Genomic DNA, 27,289 nt, shown 5'->3' with positions numbered 1-27,289 from the left:
GCAGTAACAATTGGTGCATTTGGAACCTGGTGGAAAGAAGGACCATGACTACATTGAGAAGCATGTGCAGGTGGAAGAACTGGCACACAAACGAACTCTGAAACCTCATGTGGGCTGGGGGTAGTCTATCTGTGGGTGAAAGGGAAATATGTCTCATTGAAACGCACATGACGAGAGATATAAACCTTGTTGTTGGTTGGATCCAAGCATCGAAACCCCTTATGCTGAGAGCTGTAACCTAAGAAAACACACTCAATAGTTATTGGCAATAGTTTGTTAGTGAGATAAGCACCAAGATATGGATAACAAGCACACCCAAAAGTACGAAGATCAGAGTAATAAGGCACACGACCAAATAAACGAGAAAAAGGTGAGTCCCATTGCAAGACAGCTGTAGGGAGACAATTAATAAGATACACCGAAGTTAACATAGCCTCAACCCAATATTTAAGAGGAACCCCACTAGAAACAAGAAGTGTACGAGCCATTTCAGATATGCGACGGTGCTTGCGTTCAGCAAGGCCATTTTGTTCTAGTGTGTGTGGACAAGAAAGACGGTGGTGAATGCCAAGATTTTTGCACAATTCAGACATGGAGTAATTAACAAATTCTCCTCCCCCGTCACTTTGAAAGGATTTTAAGGATGCAGCAAAGTGATTTTGTATAGAAGCAAGAAAAGTTTTAAAATGGGAAAACACTTCTGATTTTTGACGCATAGGATAAAACCAAGTGTAACATGTAAAATCATCAGTAAAAATAACATAGTATTTATATCCTGTGACTGAAAGTACAGGAGATTGCCATACATCAGAATGCACCAAGGCAAAAGGAAATAAGGCACTGATTTCATTACTACTAGAAAAAGGGAGGTGTGTGGATTTACCCAAAGCACACCCTTGACAAAAGGATTTTTGAAATTTAAAATCAGATGATAGCAATTTATTCGATCCTAAATACGATAAGATCTTGTGAGAAGGATGACCAAGTCTATTGTGCCATATAGAAGAAGGCAAACTCATGGCAGCAAAAGCTTGAGGAACAGTGCGCAGAGAGGATGAAGGAATAGGATATAGACCATCTTTACATTGGCCCTGAAACAGAGGAGCACCAGTGGAGTTATCATAAATACAAAATTGATTAGCATCAAAGGTAAGAAGTACATTATTATCTTGAGTGAAACGAGCAACTGAGAGAAGATTTTTTATGCATATTAGGAATATGAAAAATATTGGAGAGGTGAAAGTTAGAAGTCCCTACTGGAAGGGATATGTTACCAATATGAGAAATTTTCATGTGATCGCCATTGCCAAGAATAACAGAGTCTGGTCCAGCATATGGGGCTGAATTCTAGAGGGGACGAAGATCACCTGTCATGTGATGAGTCGCACCAGTGTCTGGATACCAATTAGGATCATGAGCAACTGCAGGTTGATAGGGCATGTAGGATGGTGGTTGTGATGGTTGCAGAGAATGCTGTGCGAAGGGCAATGGCGGCTGGTATTGTTGAAAGCCAGCAAAGGCATGCGCATTCGAGGTATGTGGCTGAGATTGGGGTGACATACTTGCCCATTCGAGGTTTTCGTTGTATTATAAATATGACCTCCTACAAGGAAAGAATACACAGAAAATTTCCACAAACAAATATTCTCTCATAGTTTTCATATTTTAGCATGGTATCAGAGCGGCGATCTTGGAATTGCTGACTCTAGTTTCAAACCCCCGCCGCTGCTATGGGGGTTGATGATTTTTTCAACCCTCATGGAGGTAGCACCCCCGACTCCTTCTCTCATTCTCCACCAACCATCGTTGAGTTGAGTGCCCAGATGGCTCCGCTCCTACAGATGCAGACTTTGACCCCGAACCCGATCCAGAATCAGGATCCTCTTTTGACGACCCCGACCCCGACCCCGACCCCGACTATGACGACGACGACCCCGACCCCGACTCCGAAGACGACCCCGACCCCCACTCCGATGATGACCCCAACCCCGAATTTGTCTCTGATTCAGACCCTGATCCCGATTTCAACTCCGACTCCGGCCTCGACTCAGGCTCAGATTCCGATCCCAATTCCTACTCAACTTGTATCCTATGCATCTTCCGCTGCACAGATTATGACTTCTAGACTAACGACCCCGACACATGGACCAGATTGCGCATATTGTGGTGATCCGAGACACACTTGTGAGACTTGTTTTAAATCGCATGGCTACCCCAATTGGTGGGCTACTCTTATAGATCGAGGACAATGCAATATGACCAGTAATGGTACTGGTTATGGATTCCATACTTCCGATAAGATTGATTCCAAGAGCTGGATAATTGATTTCGGTGCAACTGATCATATGACGTTTGATCCTGATGATTTTCTGAATACTACACAACCTCGACGAACCTGTATTGCAAATGCCAATGGTGTTACTTATCCTGTGACAGGGGCTGGCACTGTTGCACTCTCATCATCTCTCACATTGTCTAATACTTTACTTGTTCCATCTTTATCCACTAAATTGTTGTCAGTTAGTCAGCTTACTGAACAATTGAATTGTTGTGTACTCATTTACCCGAGTTTTTTGTTTGCTTCAGGATATTCACACTAAGGAGATTCTTGGTCGTGGTACTAAGAGAGGGGGGCTATATTATGTCGATGACTTCAGTCCCGGCATGGCTAACAGAGTGACACATCCCTTTGATAGCAAACAAAAGCAAATCTGGTTGTGGCACCGTCGATTGGGACATCCGTCTTTTAGTTATATGAAGCATCTTATACCAGATTTATTCTCAGGTTTCAAGGACTCTGACTTCACATGTGATACTTGTATTTTGGCCAAGAGTCACCGTGTGCCCTACCCGTTGAATACGAACAAGTGTACTACTCCATTTACGTTAGTTCACTCTGATGTCTGGGGACCTTCTCCTATCACTGCTCCTTCTGGTGTTCGATGGTTTGTCACATTCATCGATGATTGTACACGGATGACATGGCTTTATTTGCTGAAGAATAAAAACGAAGGGTTTTCCTGTTTTCAGTCCTTCCACAAACAGATGAAAACTCAGTTTAATGCTCAAATCCAGATTCTTCGCTCGGACAATGGTGGAGAATTTGTCAATCATGACTTTCAGACTTACTTCCAACAACATGGAATTATCCATGAGACGACTTGTCCTCAGACACCACAACAAAATGGTGTTGCTGAACAAAAGAATCGACATCTTCTTGAAACCGCCCGAGCACTTCTGATTGGCGCTCATGTTCCTCGCCATCACTGGGATGATGCTATTGTCACCACAGTTCATCTGATCAACCGCATGCCTTCTGGTGTACTGACCTTTAAAACTCCCTTACAGGTGCTTGCACAACACAGACCTCTGCCTTCTATTTTGGTACTCACACCCCGAATCTTTGGATGTGTGGCTTTCGTTCATCTCCACAAAAATCAACGTAGCAAACTTGATCCATGTGCGCTTCGTTGTTTTTTTGTGGGTTATGCCACTCATCAGAAAGGCTACCGCTGTTATCACCCTCCTACCCAACGAACCTATGTCACTTTGGATGTGACCTTTCTAGAATCTGAGTTGTTCTTCCATGACCCATCATCCAATTCTACACTTCAGGGGGAGATACGAAGTGAAGAGCAAAATTGGAGCAACTTGGAAAATAAAGAAATTCTCCTTTGTACAGAAATGATTGATCATTCCGAGTCTGGAGCACGAGATTACTCTCTGTCGAAAAGCGACCAATCGCCCATTCATAGCGATCAATTGCCTGACCCACCTGATCCATGCGAAGATATTTTTGATCCGAGTCTCACACCTACAGACAATACAGAACAACAAGATGAAGACCCCCCCTCTAACTCAACAGTACCAACAGACCAATCTCCTGAGAATATCCTTGAGGTAACTACTCCTACTAGACTTGTGCATTTAGATGATAAAACTATTGGATATCAATTACCTTTCAGGCAAAATCGTGGGAAGCCACCAAACCGTTATTCACCTGATATTGGCAAGACATCCAAGTATCCAATTGCAAATCATGTATCCACTGAGAAGCTGTCTGAACCACTCAAGGCTTTTTTGCATCAGTTGTCTGCTATCCATATTCCAACCAAGGTCTCTGAAGCATTGAAAGATCCTAAGTGGGTCCAAGCTATAAAAGAGGAGATGAAAGCCCTTGAGAAAAATCAGACTTGGACATTGGAGACTATACCCCGAGGAAAAAAGACTATCGGATGTAGATGGGTGTTTACTATAAAACACAATGCAGATGGATCTATCGAGCGATACAAGGCAAGACTTGTGGCAAAAGGGTACACACAGACCTATGGTATAGACTATGAAGAAACCTTTGCTCTAGTTGCAAAGTTAAACACCGTCAGAGTCTTATTGTCCCTTGCAGCTAATTTGGATTGGCCACTACACCAGTTTGATGTAAAGAATGCTTTTCTACATGGCGAACTCACGGAGGAGGTGTACATGGACATTCCTCCTGGATATAATACTATTCAGACTGGAACAGTTTGCAGGTTACGAAAAGCATTGTATGGATTGAAACAGTCACCACGTGCATGGTTTGGGCGGTTCACCATGGCAATGAAGAACAATGGTTTCAAACAGTGCAACTCAGATCATACTCTGTTCTTGAAACATCGAAAAGGGAAGGTAACAACATTAATAATCTATGTTGATGATATGATTATTACTGGGAATGATAAACAGGAAATATCACAGCTACAAGACTATCTGGCTACTGAGTTTGAGATGAAGGATCTAGGTGGACTCAAGTATTTCTTGGGAATTGAGGTGGCTCGATCGCAGCAAGGCATATTTCTCTCTCAAAGGAAATATGTCTTAGACTTGTTGACAGACATAGGAATGCTAGATTGTAAACCTGCGGACACTCCTATTGTTCAGAATCATCATCTTGGAGAATATCCGGATCAAGTTCCAACTAACAAAGAAAGATACCAAAGGTTAGTGGGAAGATTGATCTATTTGTCACATACTTGACCAGACATTGCTTATGCGGTGAGCGTTGTCAATCAATTTATGCACTCTCCAAGTGAAGACCATATGAATGCAGTTCTTCGGATACTTAGATATTTGAAGTCTGCACCTGAAAAAGGACTTATGTTCTCAAAGCATGGTCATCTAAATATTGATGGTTATTCAGATGCAGATTGGGCAGGTAATGTAACAGATAGAAAATCCACATCGGGTTACTTCTCATTCGTGGGAGGTAATTTGGTGACATGGAGAAGCAAGAAACAGAATGTAGTAGCTTTATCTAGTGCAGAAGCCGAGTTCAGAGGCATGACTAAAGGGATTTGTGAACTTCTTTGGTTAAGAAAGTTGCTTATTGAACTTGGGTATAAACCTACATCCACAATGAATCTCTTTTGTGACAACAAGGCTGCTATAGCCATTGCACAGAATCCGGTTCAACATGATCGTACTAAACATGTTGAGGTGGATCGACACTTCATCAAACAAAAGCTTGAGGCTAAAGTGTTTCAGTTTTCTTTTGTGAAATCCGAGGATCAATTGGCGGATATTTTGACAAAGGCGATTTCCAGTAAAGCATTCCACAATTCACTAGATCAGTTGGGCATTGGCGACATCTATGCACCAACGTGAGGGGAAGTGTTGGCGTGACTTGTGGATATTGACTTACTTTCCTTACACACCAAGAATTCCTATTATAATTGTAATTGATTTACTTTAATTCCTGATTTCCTACTGCAAATAGATTTAGAAATTTATTATTTACTTGCCCATTCAGGTTTCGTTGTATTATAAATATGACCTCCTATAAGGAGAAGAATACACAGAAAATTCCCACAAACAAATATTCTCTCATAGTTTTCATATTTTAGCAGCAATTTGTTATAGTTTAACTGTTGGTTCCTAACTGAAGATGATCTTTGTCTGTTTCAACATTCACTAAAGACGGGAGACCTATTGGAGATCATGTAATTTTCTTTTTCCAGCTTTATTTCAAGACATCTGATAGAACAGATAAATATAATGCTCCTAACTCTCATGAATTAATGCACTGCTGTTTTACTTCCAGCTTTCTTATTTGATACTACATTACTGCTCATGTAAATTGCAGGGGGGATGAGAAAATTAATGAACTACATCAAGCAAAAGTATAGCAACCCTCCAGTCTTTATCACTGAAAATGGTAATCTTTTGAAAGCCAAATAGTTGTTTGTCAATGCTACATAAGAAAAATCATGAGATAAATCTTCTTCTTTCCATTATTTTGACAGGCATGGATGATCCAAATAACCAATTCATTTCCCTTCAGGATGCTCTGAATGAAGTATGAGAAAAGGATTAAATACCACGACGACTATCTAACAATTCTGCTAGCTTCAATTAAGGACTAATTAATCCATGAATTATGGCGTTTGAATTTATTGATTTGAGATCATAGCTTATGGAGAGACATTATTTAAAGTCACACACATGCTTCTATGAAAAGAAACATTAGAGATTGCAAGCACCAATCTGCATACAAATTCCACCCCATTAGAGGAAAAGTTTAATGCCAGCAAAGACTAAAGAAAAGGAGATGGATAATTGAATGGTTGAATTCAGTATCACATTTGTTTGCCCTCAAATTAAGGTTTGACTAAATTGCCAGTCAGCTAGCAGCTGGTGCAACATTTTCAGACAACACCACTCCATCTCTAGCAGTCATATGAAATGACAAAGTTGTGTGCTCTTGGAGACAAATTTCTACCTCTATAGAATTCAATTCTTAAAGTTGACAAAAATCAAAGCCGCCTTCAAATTTTAATCTCTTAGAACATGCCAATTGGCCTAACCATGAAGACTTGACCACGTTCGAGCTAATCGCAGTTTGATATGTATTCGTATGCATTTCTTATAACATTTCATTGGTGTACATACGTTAAAAATTGTTATCTTCCGAAAAAAGAAGAAAGACCCTTGTATTCCATAATCCTTGGTGCTTATTTGCTTCTCACCGACATCGAACACATTGGTAAATTATATTCATTTAAAGCCGTTGACGTCGTTGTCATTACAACATGACATTATGGCATTCAATTCTATTCTATTGTTCTTCATATTGGCTTGAAAAAAAAAAATTGGTTAGTTGCCTAATTCTATTGTCTTCCCTTTTCTCTTCCTCTCTTCCTCCTTTCACCTCTTCTCTCATTTTCAGAGACAAAAGGTTGTCCCTATTTGTCTTAGTTTTGTTATGATTTTCATCCAACCATTAAAGGCGGATGCGGCTCAACGTTGGCTCTTCACCTGCATTTCGGTGTCGGATCTCCACCACCATCTTTTTTGCAATTTCTTTATGTTTGGAATAAGTTGTAGACACTCTTTGGGTTCTCTGTGTTGTTTTCATCTCTCCTTTTGTGAGAGCTTTTCATCTCTCCTTTGTGAGAGCTTTTCATCTCTCCTTGGTGAGAGTTTTATTTGTATTGTTATGGGTTGGTTTTTTCAAGCTTTATCTCATTTTTATTATTCTAAGTTTGCAATCTTAGTTGGAATGCTTATACCAGAGTTTCTTCGATCTTGTCTGATCGTTAGTAGAGACATACTTGATTTTCTTAATTTTGATATTAGACCGCTCCGTTATTGTAATTGGCCTTTTGTGACTAATGGCTTTTTTAACTGAATTATGAATGCAATCATAAAATTTCTCAACAAAAAAAAAAAATTGACTATTTATCGTAGTAATTACTCGAAATTTCCAACCAAAAAATACAAAGTGTTGGAATCATAATCATATTTTAGCACAATTTCTCCTCCTCCTCGTCTCTGCCACTCTTTTAATTCACACATACTTAACTGAAAGTGTCCTACACGTCTACATTAAAATAACCCCCCAATCCATTTTTTAAATTAATTTTTACATAAATATTGATCCAACTACCCCATTATATAAATAATTCAGCACATAATTTCCTTCCTATTCGGATCTCTACCTACCGGTGTCCAGTGCCATGTTGCGGCTACATCCCATATGTAACGTTTGCATTATATGCCTTCCATTTTACTCGATCTATTTGTTCTTCTGGTCCTACCCGAAAGGTTCACTTTCCCCTTTTAAGTTTTCATATTCATTGAGACTTGCCATAATTTATTTTCTGTTGTGGCTTCATATATACTTCTCCTCATCAATTTTTAATACAATAAATAAATTATGGCTTTTGTTTCATTTTAAGGTTAGCTGTCTTCGTCCCGTTTCGAGACTTCCAAAATTACAATTACAGTGTGTATACTAGAGGCAGAGTCACATGTAGACATGAGGTGGTCACGGCCCCTCCCAACATCTATGTTACTACATGGTACATGCAAATGATTAACAAATTTCTGAAGGGGCAATGTTAGGCTTACAATATTTTTACACTACATCGTATATTACCTCTTTAATAGAGGTTGAGCCCACTAATTCAATGGAATCCACCTCTATTAGAGTTAAAAGGTGATACACAATGTGGTATAAAAATATAGTAAATCTAATATTTTTCTTTTTGAAAATACAAATAACGAATTGTAATCTCTGTCACGTGGTACTACTAATCCATCCATTTTATAAGATAAGTAGTTAAAAATAGGTATATATAATATAAATTACAGTTTACTGCCAAATATTTTTTTTTAAAAGTTTAATGAATGATGATGACGTGTGTAGGTGAATGAAACATGTTGAAAAAACGTGGATTATTAGGGGGGTAAAGTTTACTGTTTTCGGGTCACGCAGATCCCGGTTGTTGGATCTTAAAATGTTACATGGGTCATAATAGGCCGGTGTTGGTGTTTGGCGTATATATAGGGCCTTGGATCTTCTACATTCTCGGTCATCAGAGGAAGAAAAAGAAAAACAAAGCTCCTATTCTTTCTCCCTCTTCTTTTGCGTCAGATCTCTCTCAGTTTCTCCAAACACAGCGACACAGACCTCACATTGACTGAGGTAATTACTCTGTTTTCTTCTCATTGGTGCTTCATTATTCATTTGGGATATTGAGCTTTGTAATTTGCTCAATTGGGGTTCTCTTTTATGCTTGATTTTTGGATCTTTGATAATGGTTTTCATAATTTTGATTTGGGTTTTGTATATGGTGGTCTGTTATTCAGTCTACTTTTGGAAGATTGCTCATTTATTTGTGTTATGAACTTGTCATGTTGTCTGGGATGGGCTGGAATGCATGGATCTTGGTAGTTTGTCACTGTCTGCTGTAGATCTGATTGAGCTCAATTTCTTTATTGCGAGCCTGAATCTTATCGTATGATATTTGCCTTTTGGGTTGTGGACAACGTGATTATTTAGCTTAAATTTGAAAACATTCGTCCAACTGTTTGATAAATTTCTCTCATTTCCACTAAAATACTGTGGATCTGGAAATTGTAGGGCAATTTTCTCCAGTGAACGTATAGATCTTGTGTGTGCCTCTCTCTCACTTCGATATGATGCTCTGTTTTGGTTACCACTCACAATTGAATTCATGCTACCACCTTAGCAGTATAAATCAATATTATGCTTTCAAATGGAAATAGTTTTAAGCATATGGGACCATATGGTTGTCGGTAGTAGATACCTTTATTCATTAGTTTTGTATTAATCAACTAGCTGACCAGGCCCTTGGTTCCCAATTAATCTTTTTCTTTTATTTTTGTTTCGTTTCCCTTGGCTGACCAATTAATCTCCTAGATAGATATGTTTAGATGTCAAACTGCTTTCTCCTAGATTTGTTTTTTGGTTTGTCAATTCATTTTGTATTGTTTTGGTTAGTTCTGTCATAGTGCAGAGGCTGTGGCTGGTTGTATGTATTTTCGTTATTGTAAGAAAAATGAAAGGCTGGTCAGAAGCATTTTATCTTTCAAAATCTGTAATAATTTGACAATGACGCAGTGATTTACCAATTTAATGCTTGAAAATACTGTAGCTTATCCCATTTTTTTTATTCAGGTTGTCAATAACAGATCAAGATGGTGAAGATCTGCTGCATTGGAGCGGGATATGTTGGTGGACCTACTATGGCTGTGATTGCACTCAAGTGCCCAGATATTGAAGTAGCAGTTGTTGACATTTCTGTGTCACGGATCAATGCCTGGAATAGTGATCAGCTCCCCATATATGAGCCAGGCCTTGATGATGTGGTGAAGCAGCGCAGGGGAAAGAACCTATTCTTCAGTACAGATGTTGAAAGACATGTTATGGAGGCAGATATTGTCTTTGTTTCTGTAAACACACCTACCAAAACCCAGGGTCTTGGAGCTGGCAAAGCAGCTGATCTTACCTATTGGGAGAGTGCTGCTCGTATGATTGCGGATGTATCAAAGTCTGACAAAATTGTGGTTGAGAAATCAACAGTCCCTGTCAAAACAGCTGAGGCCATTGAAAAGATTCTGACTCACAACAGCAAAGGCATCAACTTCCAAATTCTTTCCAATCCTGAATTCCTTGCTGAGGGAACTGCAATCGAAGATCTTTTCAGTCCAGACCGGGTCCTCATTGGAGGTAGGGAAACTCCAGCAGGTCAAAAGGCAATTCAAGCACTCAAGGAGGTTTATGCCCATTGGGTCCCTGAAGAACGAATTATTTGCTCTAACCTGTGGTCTGCTGAGCTTTCAAAGCTAGCTGCCAACGCCTTCTTGGCACAGAGGATATCTTCTGTTAATGCCATTTCAGCACTCTGTGAGGCAACTGGTGCAAATGTCACTGAAGTGGCACATGCTGTTGGCAAGGACACAAGAATTGGGCCTAAATTTTTGAACGCCAGTGTTGGTTTTGGTGGGTCTTGTTTCCAGAAGGACATCTTGAACTTGGTATACATCTGTGAGTGTAATGGCCTTCCTGAGGTAGCAAATTACTGGAAACAGGTCATTAAGATCAATGATTACCAGAAGTCCCGCTTTGTGAACCGAGTAGTTTCCTCAATGTTCAACACAGTATCAGGCAAGAAGGTTGCAATTCTGGGATTTGCCTTCAAGAAGGACACCGGTGACACTAGGGAGACCCCAGCCATTGACGTGTGCAAAGGGCTGTTGGGTGACAAGGCCCGATTGAGCATATATGACCCACAGGTGAGTGAGGATCAGATCCAGAGGGATCTTTCTATGAAGAAGTTTGATTGGGACCATCCTATTCATCTTCAACCTCAGAGCCCCACTGCTGTGAAACAAGTTGGTGTAGTCTGGGATGCTTATGAGGCAACAAAGGGTGCTCATGGGATTTGCATCCTGACCGAATGGGACGAATTTAAGAGTCTTGATTACAAGAAAATTTATGATCAGATGCAGAAACCTGCATTTGTGTTTGATGGACGGAACGTCGTGGATGCGGAGAAGCTGAGGCAAATTGGGTTTATTGTTTATTCAATTGGAAAGCCCCTGGATGAGTGGCTCAAGGACATGCCTGCTGTGGCATAAAGACTTGACTGAGGTGAGAAGCACAGAATCATGATGTATGTGAAGATCCCCTGGTGAGTTCAGTTAGTACTGAAGTTTGTTACTGAGAGTGGAAGTATGCTTGTCCTTACTTTTATTTTTCCTGTATAATTTCTTATTATTCCCCTGTTCTTAGACTTGGGGCTTATGTTGTCTGTCTTATTTTATTTTGTAATAGGATCCATAATACAGTGCCTGAGTTTGTCCTTATCTTTAGCGGAATATCTTCCGAATTTGTTATTCTCTTAGTTTAGTGTAATAAAACAAATGGCCAAATTAAAATTCTGTTGATCTTTCTGTATTCATGAGTATCTGATGTGCGTGAGGTTCTTCTACTTCAAATTTTAAACACAATTAAATTTTTTTTGTTGGGCTATTTTTACCATTAACTGTGATATAGCATGGGTTTGTTTCTGTCATTCTTTCTTTCTCGTGTTTGACAAGATTACCATTCATGTGGTTTGGGCATATCTCCAATTCAATGCAATCAAACTGTTGATTTTTACTGCGTTCAAACGTATTTACAATCGAAAGGTATTGGAATTAAAACCCAATTCCAATATCGAAACCAGAAACAAGTCTCAGTTTCCTCCATTATTCTTCTTCAGCGCATGTTACTTCTTCTTCTTCATCTTAGGTGCCTTAATTTGCTGCTTCTTAACTGCCTCTTCCTTCTCCTCCTCCTCCTCCCTGATCCAACCGTGCTATAATCAGGTGGCTTTTCATACATGAAATCACCTCCGGCATTGTCGAAATTTATCCACGCATTATATGGAATGTAAGGACCACCGTGCCCCACCCTTGTGCCTCCACCATTGTGCCTCCGAAATTATATGATCAGTAAGACTAAATGATCTATTTGCTTGTCAATAATATTACAACTTTAGAATGGAAAATTACCGTACCTTCCAGACCAAGCACAATAGGGTTAAAATGAGAATGTCGATTTGTAGACTGGTGAATGTGATTAAAAACATCTTCAGCCGTGAGCTTAGCTTCCTATAAATCCACCCTTGGCGTTCCAGGAAAACTCTCAAGTGGTAGCCAGAGTTCCACCGCTTCGGCTCCACAATCAACATATTCATACTTTCCATAAAACCACCATCTGATACACCACCTACTCAAAACCAACATTTCAAAGTAAATTAATAATAATTGAAAGGGTTAATTGGTGATTTGTCCTTTACCCTTCTTTTTTTAGAAAATTAAGGATATATCAACTTCTTATTTTCAAAATTAAGGATATATCAACTTCTTATTTTCGCCAATTTCCCATTGCCTACATCCTCAACATTTCATTCAATTTTCTGTTAAATCATTAAAAACAGAAAAAGATAACACAAAAAAACCTTATCTACTCAGCTTTCTTTTTCTTCCCCATCCCCTCTGGTTTTTTTTCTTCCCCTCCTCCTCTACCCGATGCTTCTCCCTAGGCCAACCAGCCACACCCCCGACGCACATCCTTCCCCCGCCTCCCTCTCTCTTTCTCTCGTCGCCCCATTCCCTTAGGCTTTAGGGTTTTGATCTTCTTTTTTGTTTTTCTTCCTTTTGTTATCTACAAAGTGTCTCCCTCTCTCTCCTCTCTTCTCTCTTCCCCCTTCTCTCTTCACAAACATAAGCACCGCCCACCCTTCACCCGGCCCCTCCTTCTTCTGTCTTCCCAAACAGCCACCCAAAAAATCTCAAGATATTTATTATTAATTTTTATTTTCCTCTCTGCAACCTTGGCAAGGGAGGAGAGAGAGGCTTGAAAGAGAGAACGTGGGAGGGAGTGGGCATGTGGGGGAAGAAGAGATAGAGGGTGGAGGATGGTGATGTTGGTGGATGTCTAAGAGAAGAAGGGGGAAAGAGATCGAAGAGACTATGGTGGCTGTCGAATAGAGGATGAATTTATCATTATTATTTCTAATTTTTTTAATTTCTTTTTTTTTTTTTAACGTATGAAATGACAAATATGCCCTCATATTAAACGGCAAACTGGATGAATGTTGAGGATTTAGATAGTAGGGGGAAATTGGTGAAAAAAAAAGAAGAAGTTAATATCCTTAATTTTATAAATTTTTAAAAAAAAGATATGGGTTGAATCGAATTATGTACAAGTTCAAGAGGCAAATCATGAGTTAACCCTAATTGAAATCCATAGTCTTTTTCTTTATCAAAATTAGTAACAAAAGCATAAGAAATCCATTAAATTTAAAATTAACAAATTAATTTAAAAAGTACATATAATTCAAACAAGAATCATATGAAACCAATAATCCTGATCTCTTAGATTACAGGGATCCAATAGATTTGTGGTCATTCACCGTTAGATGTAAATTCAACGGTTCACTCACTCTTGCACTTCTTTTAAGAAACTTTTTTGAATCATGAACCATTGGATTAATATCTAACGGTGGGTGACCACAACATCATGGACCCCTGTGGTCCAAGAAATCGGGACTGATTAAACCAAAGCGAAAGATATCAAAAAAGAAAGCGTGTATATAAGAAAGAATTGATGGAAAAAGAAACAAAGAGAAAATAAAAATAAACAACATAGGAGAGGACATATCAGATTTCTTACCAACCGAGTTGCAGAGTTCCCAAATATGACCGAAGATGTCCCCTCAATCTTCACAACGAGCACGACAAGGGTCCTCAGCTATGTTTTTCAAGATTTTGCATTCCATATTTTTGGCCTTTAGCATTGAAGCGCTCAAGTTGGAGACAAACAGGTGGCGATACATCCTTCTTCACTCTGGCAGCGATCATCCATACAAAAACGAATTCATAATTAATTTAAACCGACTAGAAATTATTGTAAGAAACGAACAGAGAAATTACTCACTGATAATCCTTGTTTGATCCAACCTCCACTTCAGCGCACACAAATGAACGTTGTGGCTCAAATGGTTGAGATTAACGGATGTGAAATTGTAGAAAAGATAGCCGAGGAAACGTGCTCTCCCGGATCATTGGGAAGATCAAGGACCGATTCGGTCAGCAGCTCGACTGGTAAGAAATCCGATAAGAAAATCGACCAATCCTCCCTTGTTAACTTTATTTGTTATTTTCTGAGGATATTTTGTATCTATTTCAGTTTTGCTTAATTCACTTTCTTTATAATATGAGATATTTTGTGATAAACATATTCTTAATTGTCTTTTTTATAAGATGCTTTTTTCATTTTGATAATAGAAAAAAAAAAAAAAAAAAGCTTTTTTAAGTTCTTGTTATTTAATCAATCTTTTATTTTAATTTATCTTTTTGAGAATGTGGTATATCCGATTGTGGTTTTATGAATAAGGCGAGAATGATGATGTTGCTTGTTGATTGGACACAAAAACACCACTTTGACTGTTTTCCGGGAATGCCAAAGGTGACTTCAATATGCGAATTTTCTTAGCTCGCAGCAACATCTCAAGTTTGACCCTTTTGTCCTCAATCTGGATATGTGCGGCATGTTTTGGGTAATTTAAATTAATTTTCATGATAATTATTTATTGATACGATAAATTATTTACTCCACTCTAACCTGAGACACGTGGCGGTACATCCTTCTTCATTCTGGCTATGATCATCCATACAAAAACAAATTCATAATTAATTTAAAGAACCGAATAGAAATTATTGTAAGAAATGAACATAGAAATTACTCATTGATAGTCCTTGTTTGTGATGACAAATTTGTTTGATCCAACCTCCACTTCAACGTACACAAACGAACATTGTGGCTCGAATTCATTGTACCGAATCAACCTAGCATCGAAAAGATCTTCATATAATTGAATCACCCATATACCATTAGTTGGGCCCACAACTAGTTGTGAGGTCAGGTCTGTGATGGTTACTAAAGCCTCATGCTCGACCTCAACATTCTTGTGGCTTTTCGTACTCGCCTTTTTCTTCTCCTCCCCCTGGTGTTTTTGTTCCTCTTCGTTATCCTTCTTCTTTTTCTGTAACCATCACAGACCTGACCCCACAACTGGTTGTGGGCCTAACCAGTGGTATATGAGTGATTCAATTCTATGAAGATCTTTTCGGTGCTAGGTTGATTCGGTACAATGAATTCGAGCCACAACATTCGTTTGTGCGCGCTGAAGTGGAGGTTGGATCAAACAGATTCGTCATCACAAACAAGGACTATCAATGAGTAATTTCTATGTTCGTTTCTTACAAAAATTTCTATTCGGTTCTTTAAATTAATTATGAATTTGTTTTTGTATGGATGATCACTGCCAGAATGAAGAAGGATGTACCGCCACGTGTCTCTGGCTAGAGTGGAGAGAATAATTTACCGTAGCAATAAATAATTATCATGAAAATTAATTTAAATTACCCAAAACATGCCGCACACATCCAGTTTGAGGACAAAAGGGTCAAACTTGAGATGTTGCTGTGAGCTGAGAAAATTCGCGTATTGAAGTCAACTTTGGCATTCCAAGAAAACAGTCGAAGTGGTATTTTTGTGTCCAATCAGCAAGCAACACTGTCATTCTCGCCTTATCCGTAAAACCACAATCGGACATACCACATTCTCAAAAAGATAAATTAAAATAAAATAAAAGATTGATTAAATAACAATAACTTAAAATAGTTTTTTTTTCTATTATCAAAATGAAAAAAGCAGCTTATAAAAAAATAAAAAGACAATTAAAAATTAATTAAGAAAATGAAATAATATGTTTATCACAAAATATCTCATATTATAAAGTAAGAATTAATAAAGAAAGTGGATTAAGCAAAAGCAAAACTGAAACAGATACAAAATATCTCAAAAAATAACAAATAAAGTTCACATGAGAGGACTTGTCGAATTTCTTATCAGATTTCTTACCAGCCGAGCTGCTGAGTTCCCAAATATGACCGAATCGGTCCTTGATCTTCCCAACGAGCATGCTGAAACTGCACATTCCTCGGCTATCTTTTCCACAATTTTGCATCCGTTAATCTCAACCTTGTTCATTAAAACTTTCAGATCTTGGAATTTTCCTTCCAGGAGTTAACGTCTAAAAAGTTAAAAAAATTTCTACCCCATCAAAATTTTCTATCAAAAAACTCTTAATTTATTCAAACTAACAGTAACTAACCAAAATAAAACCTCCTTGGCAAAAAACACAAAAAAAACCCTCACCAACTAATCAACAAAAAACATCAATATTCATCCAATCCAATAAATCATTATCCAAGCACAAAATGATCAATATTCATCAAATAAATCATTATAAAAATTTCAACAAATTAAAAATATTAGGCATTATCATCAATTAGGAATTTAGACTTTAAAAATTCGTTGAATATTATGAGTTTTTTCACACCAATAGGCGGAAGCGACACCAGCTAACATCACAAATCTCCACCTCCTAGAAACACAAAAACCCCCCTTTTATAATGACCCAAAAGATTAAAATCAAAGATGGAGAGAGAAGAGAATGAAAACCTGGGTAAGTACATCCAGCCCACAATCCAAATAAATGAGGCTCCGAACCTTTATATCCATTAACATAAATTGGTGGGGTTTTGGGGTGTGATTATCGGCTAGGGAATTTGGGATTAGGGTTTGAGGAGAGTAATAGAAATTGGGGGGTTTTGGGGTGTGATCATCGGCTAGGCTTTGAGGGGGAGTTTTTATAAAAAATATAACCAAAATTTACCTCATACTTTCATAAATGTCAATTTTTATAAAAACTTTCAAAAATAGCCAAAAACTCACTTAAAAATACTCAAATGCCCTCAAAACTAAAACCCTCAAAAACCTAAAAAAGCAAAACATGAAACCTGTAATCTATGTTTTCATTTGATTTTAAACATAAAAACTCCCCTATGTTAGTATCTGTTGTCTCTGTCATTGGGCTCGAAGCTTTAGTATTATTTGTTGTCGTCAGCCATGTTGATGCTATCACCATTGGAGGCCATGCACAACCCTTTGTCAGCCATATATGGACTTCAAAGTTGCTAATTAGATTCTGATATGAACTTTAACATTGCGGAGATGAATCAATAACTCTATGAATGCCTTGTTAAATATATAATACAAATATATGGCTTATTAGAGATAATTAAGTAATTAGATAATGGAGATGAAGGAGATCATAGAACAAAAGCTTTGCTTCAACTCAATGTTGGGTGGATGCAGTACTCGGACTAGCTAGGAATCAAGTCATATTCATGGTTCAACTCCTTCAATGAAATAACATGAGATCAAACCTTTGTGTTTTATATATGTTTAAAATCAAATTGAAAACAAAGATTGCATTTTTTTTTTTTTTTAGGTTTTTACTTATGAGGGCGTTTGAGTAATTTTAGGTGAGTTTTTTGCTATTTTTGAAAGTTTTTATAAAAACTGACATTTATGAAAGTATATGATAAATTTTGGCTATTTTTGATAAAAACTCTTTGAGGGGTGGGGGTGCAAAAGCTGAAGGAAAACCTTTTTATTTTTTCAAATGACTTGGCTCTAAAGGACGTCGTTTTTGCTAGGTTTTTTTTTTTTTTTTTTTCAAAAACAGAAAGCTTTAGTAGAACGACGTCGTTTTGACGTGGAGGGATACAAGGAAAAGAAAAATTTTGTGCGCTGGAGCCTGCTGCTCGCAAGCAACACTGCGCGCTGGAGCCTGAGGAGAACATGCTGCGCGCGGCGCGCTCCTCTTGGGACTTTCATCAAACACCTTGCGATGCGAGGGTCAATTTCTTCCACTCTAATGGCCGATTCCAGGGTTGAAGGGGTCACTTGACCACCCTTGCTCCTCTGTGGATCCGTCCCTTCGAGCACTCAAGGCGGATACAAACCTTTGCCAGCGGCAGCGGTGGCGGTACATCATCACAGTCTGTGACGACAAACGTATTTGATCCCAGTTCCACCTCAGCGCACACGAACAGCTGATAAGAGGAAGAACAACCACTGGAAGCTTGCTTCGGGAATTGGTTGAAGCGAACCAATATAGCACCGAAGATTTGTTCGTACAAGTGAACGGCTTTCATAGCCGTAGGTGGGCGGCACCACCAGCTGTGGCGTCACCTTCGTGATCGCATTCATTGTCATTGATTAAGAGCTAATTGCAGGAGTAGAGAGATAATTGCAGGAGGAGAGAGATGAGGGAGAAAGAGAGAGGCAATGGCAGATTTGAAAATGAAAATGAGGCGCGATTTTCCTTGGGTTTGTTTATATAACAGAAGAGAAGAGTGAGGAAAAGCATGCTGATCTGTCTATTTGAATCTTGATATTCAATTTTTATTTAATTCATGCTTTTCATACGAGTGTTCGTACGGGAAGTCGGCGCCCAGTACCATTCGCAAGATTCAGCGAACGACGCCGTATTACTAAAGGAACCGAGCGCCGGTTTTGCAGTTTCTAGTACGTTCGCGGCGAGTGCAACAGAGGTGTGCTGAGTGTGCTTATAGGCACTAGATGCCCATCACTGGGGAGTTGTCAAGGCAAAATATCAAGGATCGTTCGTTACTATGGGTATGTATGTATGTATGATTATATTGGTCCATTATAATCAATGATTCTTTTAATTCAGGCCGCATCTATTAATTCATGCTTTTTTTCTTCATACAGTGGTTGGTTGCTAAAGCATGTGAATTTGTTTGTTTGTAGATTATAACAAACTATTTCGCGGGTTTAATGTCATGAGCGCATAGACATTCTTTTGTCTTGAAATTGATAGATTCATGTAGTTGCTTACTCTGCGTTAGATTATCCCTTATAGGTGATGAAGTATTTGTGTGTTTGTTTATAATATCCCTCTTTGAATATCAATAATTCAGTAGAATGGGAGCTTCAATTTTGGTTAGCATTATCATATATCAATGCCTAATCTGTCATATTTGTTGGCTTTGCTACTTAAAACATGTGGATTTGCTTGTTTGTTGGCTATCATTCATTATTTCTAATGTTTGATCAGATTATGAGGACATGAGATGTTCTTGTTTTGAATTTCGTAGTTGTGGTTGGTTACTTTGCATTAGACCCTACTACTAGTCTACATGAAGCCACTTCGGCTTATTTTCGTTCAAAGTATTTGTTGTGTTTGTTTGTTTGTATTCATTCCTCTTTCAATATCAAAAGTTCAGAGTTTCAAGAGGATTCAAGATTGATGTGATGTTAACATTTTATCTTATGCATCGGCAGAGTTATGATCTGATGGCGAAGAAGCTACTTAACAAGGCTGGAGAGATAAAGAAGAGATTGAAAAGTTGTCTAAAGACCCAAGAATAGGAGAAAGGGTTGCTACCAAACCCTTGTATCTTTCTCAATTAAGTATCTCTTGTATTATCATGAAATACCTATATGTTCTTTGAACGCAGATTATCAAGTCCTTTGTGCCATCAGCCTATGGCCATGAGGACATAAAGACTGCAATAGCTCTTGCCATGTTTGGAGGCCAAGAGAAAAATGTCGAGGGAAAACACCGACTCCGAGGGGATATAAATGTCCTTCTCCTAGGTGATCCTGGCACGGCAAAATCACAGTTTATTAAGTAAAAGCTACTGCCATCAGTTAAAAGTGAATCAATTTTCTGTCTCACAAGGTATGTTAAAAAGACTGGGCAGAGAGCTGTGTATACTACTCGTAAAGGAGCATCTGCTGTGGGACTCACAGCTGCTGTGCACAAGGATCCTGTTACAAGGGAGTGGAACCTTGAAGGACCAGCTCTTGTTCTTGCTGACAAGGGAATATGCCTTATTGATGAATTTGACAAAATGAATGATCAGGATATTTATGACAGTGCTAGTATGTATGTAAATTTTGCAATTATGAAACTGACAGCCCCCCTCCCCCCTTTCCAACTTATTTTGAGTCTTTGAGCATTTACATTTTCATCTGCAATCAGGGTGGGTATTCATGAAGCAATGGAGCAACAAAGTATTAGCTTATCAAATCAAGAGCTGGGATTGTCATTTCTCTCCAAGCACGCTGCTCTGTCATTGCAGCTGCAAACCTTGTTGGGGGAAGGTATGCTGGAGGATAATTTGAAGACTTTTTCTGGCTTGGAGGTTGGAGGTCTTTGGATGGCCAAAGAAAGTGGCCCAAGGAAATTGGTAAATTCGAGCCCGGAGCATTCCCAAAACCCTAATTGTCAGTTATGAGGATGAGTTTCTTTTTCCTGTTATTAAATTCGAAGCAATCTGGATTTACTGCTTTTTGATTATTTATGGGATGGTAGTGGTTCCTTTTGCTTTTGATTGGATCTGAGTTGAAATTTTTGTTTTCCAATTCGGGATCTGGAATTTGGCTCACTGATATCTAAAAAAGGAAAGTGATGCATTTATTCTGGGCTTATCGTGCTCTGTTTGGTTGCTGGAATGAGTGGAAAATGAAAATGGAATTTGGAATCTTGTCAGTGGAATCTGTTGTAAGATTCACTTGTCTCAACAACCAAATGGGGACTTTTTCTTTGGGACAATTATTGTGATGGATTGATTTGGTGGATCTTTGGTTTTTGCTGCAGGTGGGTCTTGGCTGAACACTTGTCCAGTTGTCCTAGTCCCGTTTCTTTCCGAATTTGGCAATAATTGGTTATGCCAAGTTTCAAAATTTGCTGATTCGTACTGAATTGTGTTGGGTTGTGATCTGACCTTTTTTTTTTTTTCTGATGGCACGATCAGAAACTGAAGATTTGCAGATGTTATTTTGGAAGAAGTGGTGTTTATTCTATCAATTCTTGTAGGAATCAACCGGACTTATGCAAATATATATATATATATAGAAGCTTGTATGTTATTATTGGTTATGGTTTTCGCTATTGTTGGAGATTTAAGCTGAAGGAGTTGATGATTTAGTTGGGTTATTTTGGAATTCTTAAATCGGGGTTGCATGATTCGGACATGAGAAGCTCCTGGTCCAATAAACTCCCTCTCATTTTTGGGCCTAGATCGCCACTCAATTGGCTGCTCTTGTGCCTCGTTAGTGTTCTTGCACTAATTCCAGTGTTGGGATCATCCTCTTCAAATACATTTGACTCTCTAACTCCTACTTCAGTACCCGACATCTATACAAACTATAGGAGGCTAAAGTAGCAAGCTGCGATCTGGAGCTGAGGTCTCTCTCCCTAGGGGCTAGTCAACAAAGGGAGCTTGGCCTTTGTGGCAGAGAAAGAAAATTATGTGCCTTGTTACAATGTTTCAGCAAACCTTTTTGTGGGGTTTAAAGATAGGGAGGAGTTTGATTGGCATTGTGAAGTATCAAGAAACAGAGAACGGTGTCTGGTTCGCCCTCCTAAGGACTATAAGATTCCCCGGAGGTGGCCAGCTGGTAGGGATGTGATATGGAGTGGAAACGTGAAGATAACCAAAGACCAATTTCTTTCGTCTGGGAGCATGACCAAAAGGTGCTTCCCTGTTGAAGCTATATATTTAACAGCTTTTAAATAATTGCTGATCTTTTATCTGCACCAGTGATTAAAACATTTAAATTTCTCGACTCTATGCAAATTGTATTAGTTTCAGTGTTTTCTTTTCTTTTCGTTTGTGTGTGAATAATTATTTCTGTGCAGAGTCATTCTTTAACTGCTTTACAATTTATTCAGGTTGATGTTACTAGAAGAAAATCAAATTGCCTTTCACTCTGAGGATGGTTTGATTTTTTATGTTGTCGAGGATTATTCTCTTCAAATTGCGAAGATGCTAGGTTTAAATGATGATTCTCAATTTCTTCAAGCCGGTGTAAGCCTTCTTTGTGAGTTACAGTTATGATTATCTGCTGTTACTTTCTAGGGCAGGGTTACTGTTAGATTTCAAAGAGGCCAGAGTGCATTAAATACGTATGGGAAAATTTATTATAATACACATACCGAGACAAAAGCCAAAGGTCAGTCTCGTAGGTGGACGTATTGAACCGAAATTAGATCTCAGATTGACATCTTGATACACTGATTTACCATAATAATAAATAGAGTCAATGGGGACTTTATCTTTTGTTCTCTCATAGTCCAAAATTTAGGTTTATGCTGGAAGCCAAAAAAATGCAACTTTTGCTTCTTATTTGTGATAAATGTAATGTCTGAACTATCCTTTGCATTATATATTTTAATTATTTCTATGTTAAACTACAGGTGCAGACTGTACTAGATATTGGTTGCGGTTTTGGTGGCTTTGGAGCTCATTTAGTATCACTAAATGTAATGGCTATTTGTATCGCGGCATATGAGGCAACTGGCAGTCAAGTTCAATTGACCCTTGAGAGAGGTCTTCCAGCAATGATTGGCAATTTCATTACAAGACAGCTTCCATTTCCAACGTTGTCCTTTTTGAAATGGTTCATTGCTCAATGTGGTATTGTTTGGGACAAAAAAGGTAATTTGGACTTTATTAGGCTTATTTCTTACATTTTGGGCTCCTTTGCGGTTGAGTAGCCCCTCTATCTCTCTTCTGCTAATAACCTTAGAGGACGAGTTCTCCTATGCTTTTTTGAATACCCTTCCTCTTATGTAACCATAATTAATTCATGAATCAGATTGGATGTTGCTTTTAGAAGTTGACCGGGTACTCAAGCCTGGTGGCTACTTTATTTTGACCTCATCCACAAGCCAGCCATATGGAAGTTCTTTGAGCATGAAGAATAGCATGTTGACTCCAATGGAGGAATTGACCCTGAAAATCTGTTGGACTTTAAAAGCTCAGCAATATGAAACTTTAATATGGCAGAAAACTGTGGTTTCTGATTGCTATACATCTCGGTGAGGATAGTTATAACATTGCCTCGGTCTCTTGTGAAAGAATTGTTAGTTTGATATTTGAAAATCAGTACTGTTTAAAGCTTTGGTATTGACTTGCGCCATTGAATTAGTGTATTCAACGAGCCCCACTTATTTTCCTCTTCCTCTGAAAAAGAACCCTAGTAATGTTTTTCTTTCTGTTCTTTATTGTAGCAAGCAGGGTGCTATACCACTTTGTAATGAAGGGCATGATGTTCGGTCATATTATAAGCCCCTCGTATCATGTATAAGTGGGACCACCAACAAACGCTGGACTCCAATCCGAAATAGGTCCTCGAGTCCCCATCAATTGAACTCAGCTGAGCTTGAAATTGATGGAAAGTACTATTCCATCATCATCTTCTTCTTTTTTTCTTTTTTTGGGTCTTCTCTCTCTTAGGGAGAGTGTGGTTGGTTCCAACTTCCGAATGCATTAAAATGTTTATGGTTGTATCTCTGCCATGATCATTCAGTTCTACGCTCCACTTCATGGTGCTCTGCCAGCATATTGATACTCTTTTATTTTTTGCAGGAGTTCAGCCTGACTATTTCTTTGAGGACTTACAGATTTGGAGATCAGCTCTGAAAAACTATTGGTCTTTGCTTTCACCCTTGATTTTCTCTGACCATCCAAAGAGACTGGGTGATGAAGACCCATTATCTCCATTAAACATGATACACAATGTGATGGATATGAGTGCTCACTATGGGTTAAATGCAGCTTTTCTGGAGGAAAGAAAATCAGTTTGGGTGATGAATGTTGTGCCTGTCAATGCTCCCTATCCACTTCCTCTCATACCAGATCGAGGTTTTGCTGGTGTTTTGCATGACTGGTAAGTCGTTGCTTTCAGTTCCTTCAGAAACTCTGCTGGCTAACTTGATATTTGAAGCTTCTTTCAGTGTAGCTCAGATGCACTGTGTTTTTTGGAAGGCAAAAAAAATTTGAGAATGACTAACTCTAACTAAGGTTGAAAAAATTTGAATTTAAAAAAGCTAGGACTCATTTGTGCTCTGTATATCCTATTTTCTTTCCCTTTCTATACATGTGTGCCTGCAAGTCTATGTTGACTGCAATTTAATTTTTGAGGTAGAGTCATAGTTGTGATCTATCTGTTGGTACAGGTGTGAACCGTTCCCTACATATCCTGGAACCTATGATTTGCTGCATGCGAATGGGCTGCTCTCACATCTGTCTTCAGATAGGTGCGGCATGATGGATTTATTCTTGGGGATGGATCGGATTCTGCAACCTGAGGTACTTTTATTTTCCCCTTGCTTATATTATATTTCTATATTGCAAGATGCAAAGTAAAATGAAGAAATCTATTGTCTGTATTTCCTTCTTTTGTTCCTAATATTGATTTTATAATCCACCTTTAGAAATCAAACTTCATTTTGTAAGTTGTCAACTGATACAAATCTTGTTTTTTTCTCTTTATTTCTTAAATAATATTGCTTGCCATCTTGGCATGCGACTATCAAGGCCTCAACAAGTCAATACATTTTCTAATGCAAAGAATTATAACCTTCTTCTATATTTCGGTGTTATGTGATGGAATCCCGTTTTGAGACGTGAATTATGGCCTGTTGGCAGGGATGGGTTTTCTCTGTGATAAAGTGGGAGTTATTGAGATGGCATGTGTGTTTGCTACACAAATGCGTTGGGAAGCAAGGGTGATCGACCTTCAGAATGGCAGTGACCAAGGACTGCTTGTTTGCCCAAAACCATTCGTGAAAAAACGATTGTTTTACTTCAGGAGGTTTTATCATTGCGGAAGTGTACAATTGTTTTTCCTCTATTTGCTTTGGTAATTTCTCTAATCTTTCTAGAATTCAAATTCGGATTATGTAGATGTAGTGCATTGACCCGTTTGCGTTTTTATTTTGTTGTAAATCTTGAATTTAACTCTGCTGTTTTTGTGTGTGTTCACAGAACATGATGAATTTGGCAATGTAATACATGCTCAGAATCCGAAGAACCTTGGAGGAGAAATATAAGTTAAAGTTGTACTAATAATAATAAGGGAGATTCACTATTATACTCAATATATGGGCCCAAATTATAAAAATACCCTATATGAAATGGACTTTAGAAACACAACCAAAACTCATTTACAACATAACAAAGAGGCTTTAACTTCTTATAAATTGCAAAACTGTCATCAATTTCTTAAAACAAATCCAACCTCAAAATCTAATAAAAATTTTCAAAACACTCAATAGGGTATCAAAGTAATTTAATAATTAATATTAAATTCAATAAAGTCAGCTGTTATTTTTTAGGTTTTTTTTTTTTTGTTTGTTTGTTTGTTTATAGAAATTCAATAGTGTAAAGTTTATTTATAATATTAGTGCTAAGAATGGGTATATCACTAAATATCTCTAATAATGAAGGGCATTAAATCTTTTCTTTTTTTTTGGTTCGGTCGAATATGGTCTAATTCCCTAAACAACCCAAACGCCTCCCCACCAATTACACCACCTCCCTCCCCCACTAGGATACTAATTCAGATATGGCTAGGATTCCTTTTTTCTTTTGGATTGTTACCATGTTTTCCTATAAATGCCCAGCCAACAATTACAATACCTACCGAAAGTTTAGCATCTCTTGTTTTCCTTTTGAAGTAAGTGATCTCTGCTTTTCTTTTAAAAGCACGTATATATCAGCATCTCTGGGTTTCTTTTCTGCTTCTTTGCGTAGCCTTACTATATTCAGGTCTTTGGATGGCCAGAGAAAGTCGTAAAAGGAAATTGTTAAATATGAGCCCGGAGCTCCCAACCGAAATCATATTCTCCCATATACTCCCACGGCTACCACCAAAGGATCTGATGATGCAGTGCAGGTGCGTATGCAAGTCTTGGTCCTCCCTCATCTGCAGCCCTTCCTTTGTTGCCGACTTTTGGAACGACAGAAACAAGAGCACCACTAACTTCCTTTTCCAAAAGCAAAACTGCTTTTTCTCCTCAAAAATAGAGGAGAAGGAGCAACAAGGAGGAGGGAATAATAATAATAACAGGGTTCTAATACCAACACCCGTCACCGAACTTTCATACCTGAGTCGATGTGAAGCTTTTCAACTTTATAGATATGATGGAGCGCAAAGCGTCCATGGCTTGGTTTGTTCATCCTCTAGTTATGGTGGCCCAGTTTTCATACTTAACCCCAGCACTCGAGAGTCCATTCAACTTCCCCATGTCAAGCACAATGCATTAGTTGTATATAACTTTGGCTTCAGTCCACTTACCAATGAGTATAAGGTTCTCCAGCTCATCAACTTTCATAATTCAGGTTTTCAGTTCAACGCATTCACGCTAGGTCAGGATTCTTCGTGGAGACCATTGCAGGTTGACCCTGCAGCAGGCGACGTTGACCTTCCATTTAAAATATTGGCTGTTGCCAGAAGTCCTAACAGTGTGTGCATCAATGGGGCCATACACTGGATCGATAAGAGTGAAAAAAACATTGTGGTATTTGACGTTGGAGAGGAGAGCTTCAGTGTGGTGCCACTCTCTGAAGATTGTGCTCAAGACTTAGTTGACTATGATGCTAATTTTCCAAGTATAGTTGAGGTGGGAGGATGTGTGGCTGTGTTTGTTGCGAACCGGTGGGAACATAACAAGATAATTTTATGGATTTTGAAAGACTACCAAAACCTTGTGTGGGTTAAGGAGACTATTACTATTGGTGAGATACCCAAAAAAACAATCTGCGGTGAAGTTTTGGGCACAATTCACACAGGTGAGCTAGCCATAATGCTGGAAGTTGTCGACTCTCCACTCCAATTACATCTTTATAATATGAAGAGCAAAAGATATAGAATATTTGATTTTGTTTGGCCTGGGTTTATGGCAAAGCCCCACGGAAGACCATTGATTCAGTTAGTTTATAGTGATAGCATTGTCCCCTTAAAATGAGATGGATAGATATGATATACATTTGCTCACAGAAAATCTGCTGCATTACAATTTACATACAGGAAGAAAGTTTTGCATAAATTCTATGCAAGTTTATTATCATATTTGATGTTATAATTTTTATGAGAATTGTTATGATTAAATTTCTTTTTTTTAATTGTTCCGTCAACAGTAATTTGCAGCCACTTAAGTCGGTTGTTCAACTTTTTTTTTTTTTTTTGGGGGTCAGGTTGTTCAACTTCTTGCTTTACCAT

General features: G+C 38.4%; 2 protein-coding genes, 2 long non-coding RNA genes and 1 pseudogene across 5 annotated transcripts; 4 read left to right on the top strand and 1 right to left on the bottom strand.

Moving 5' to 3' along the window:
* The first annotated feature begins 8,757 nt into the window (after nucleotides 1-8,757).
* LOC117627710 (UDP-glucose 6-dehydrogenase 5) lies at nucleotides 8,758-11,740 on the top strand. The gene is made up of 2 exons (XM_034359920.1): nucleotides 8,758-8,962; nucleotides 9,959-11,740. The coding sequence occupies exon 2, from the start codon at nucleotides 9,979-9,981 to the stop codon at nucleotides 11,419-11,421; it is 1,443 nt and encodes a 480-aa protein (XP_034215811.1). The 5' UTR covers nucleotides 8,758-8,962; nucleotides 9,959-9,978; the 3' UTR covers nucleotides 11,422-11,740.
* Nucleotides 11,741-11,916: 176 nt separating this feature from the next.
* Nucleotides 11,917-14,173, bottom strand: LOC117627706. Its single transcript, XR_004585825.1, has 2 exons — nucleotides 14,006-14,173; nucleotides 11,917-12,556 (listed from the first exon to the last, which is right to left on the bottom strand). It is a non-coding gene; the product is annotated as an uncharacterized LOC117627706 (long non-coding RNA).
* Nucleotides 14,174-18,020: 3,847 nt separating this feature from the next.
* Nucleotides 18,021-20,143, top strand: LOC117627692. Its single transcript, XR_004585823.1, has 3 exons — nucleotides 18,021-18,886; nucleotides 19,556-19,650; nucleotides 19,732-20,143. It is a non-coding gene; the product is annotated as an uncharacterized LOC117627692 (long non-coding RNA).
* A 1,339-nt stretch (nucleotides 20,144-21,482) lies between these two features.
* Nucleotides 21,483-25,002, top strand: LOC117627684 (annotated as a pseudogene). The gene is made up of 8 exons (XR_004585822.1): nucleotides 21,483-21,755; nucleotides 21,954-22,089; nucleotides 22,479-22,719; nucleotides 22,880-23,102; nucleotides 23,295-23,458; nucleotides 23,653-23,953; nucleotides 24,243-24,375; nucleotides 24,715-25,002. The product of XR_004585822.1 is annotated as a probable methyltransferase PMT4 (transcript).
* Nucleotides 25,003-25,880: 878 nt separating this feature from the next.
* On the top strand, nucleotides 25,881-27,035 carry LOC117617165 (F-box protein At1g52495-like). Its single transcript, XM_034346448.1, has one exon. The coding sequence runs from the start codon at nucleotides 25,881-25,883 to the stop codon at nucleotides 27,033-27,035; it is 1,155 nt and encodes a 384-aa protein (XP_034202339.1).
* Nucleotides 27,036-27,289: the final 254 nt, after the last annotated feature.

The sequence above is a fragment of the Prunus dulcis genome, chromosome 1 (genome assembly GCF_902201215.1).
Source record: "Prunus dulcis chromosome 1, ALMONDv2, whole genome shotgun sequence".
NCBI classification, from domain to species: Eukaryota; Viridiplantae; Streptophyta; class Magnoliopsida; order Rosales; family Rosaceae; genus Prunus; species Prunus dulcis.
Note: the sequence above shows the minus strand (reverse complement) of the source record. Positions and strands in the feature narration are given on the sequence as shown.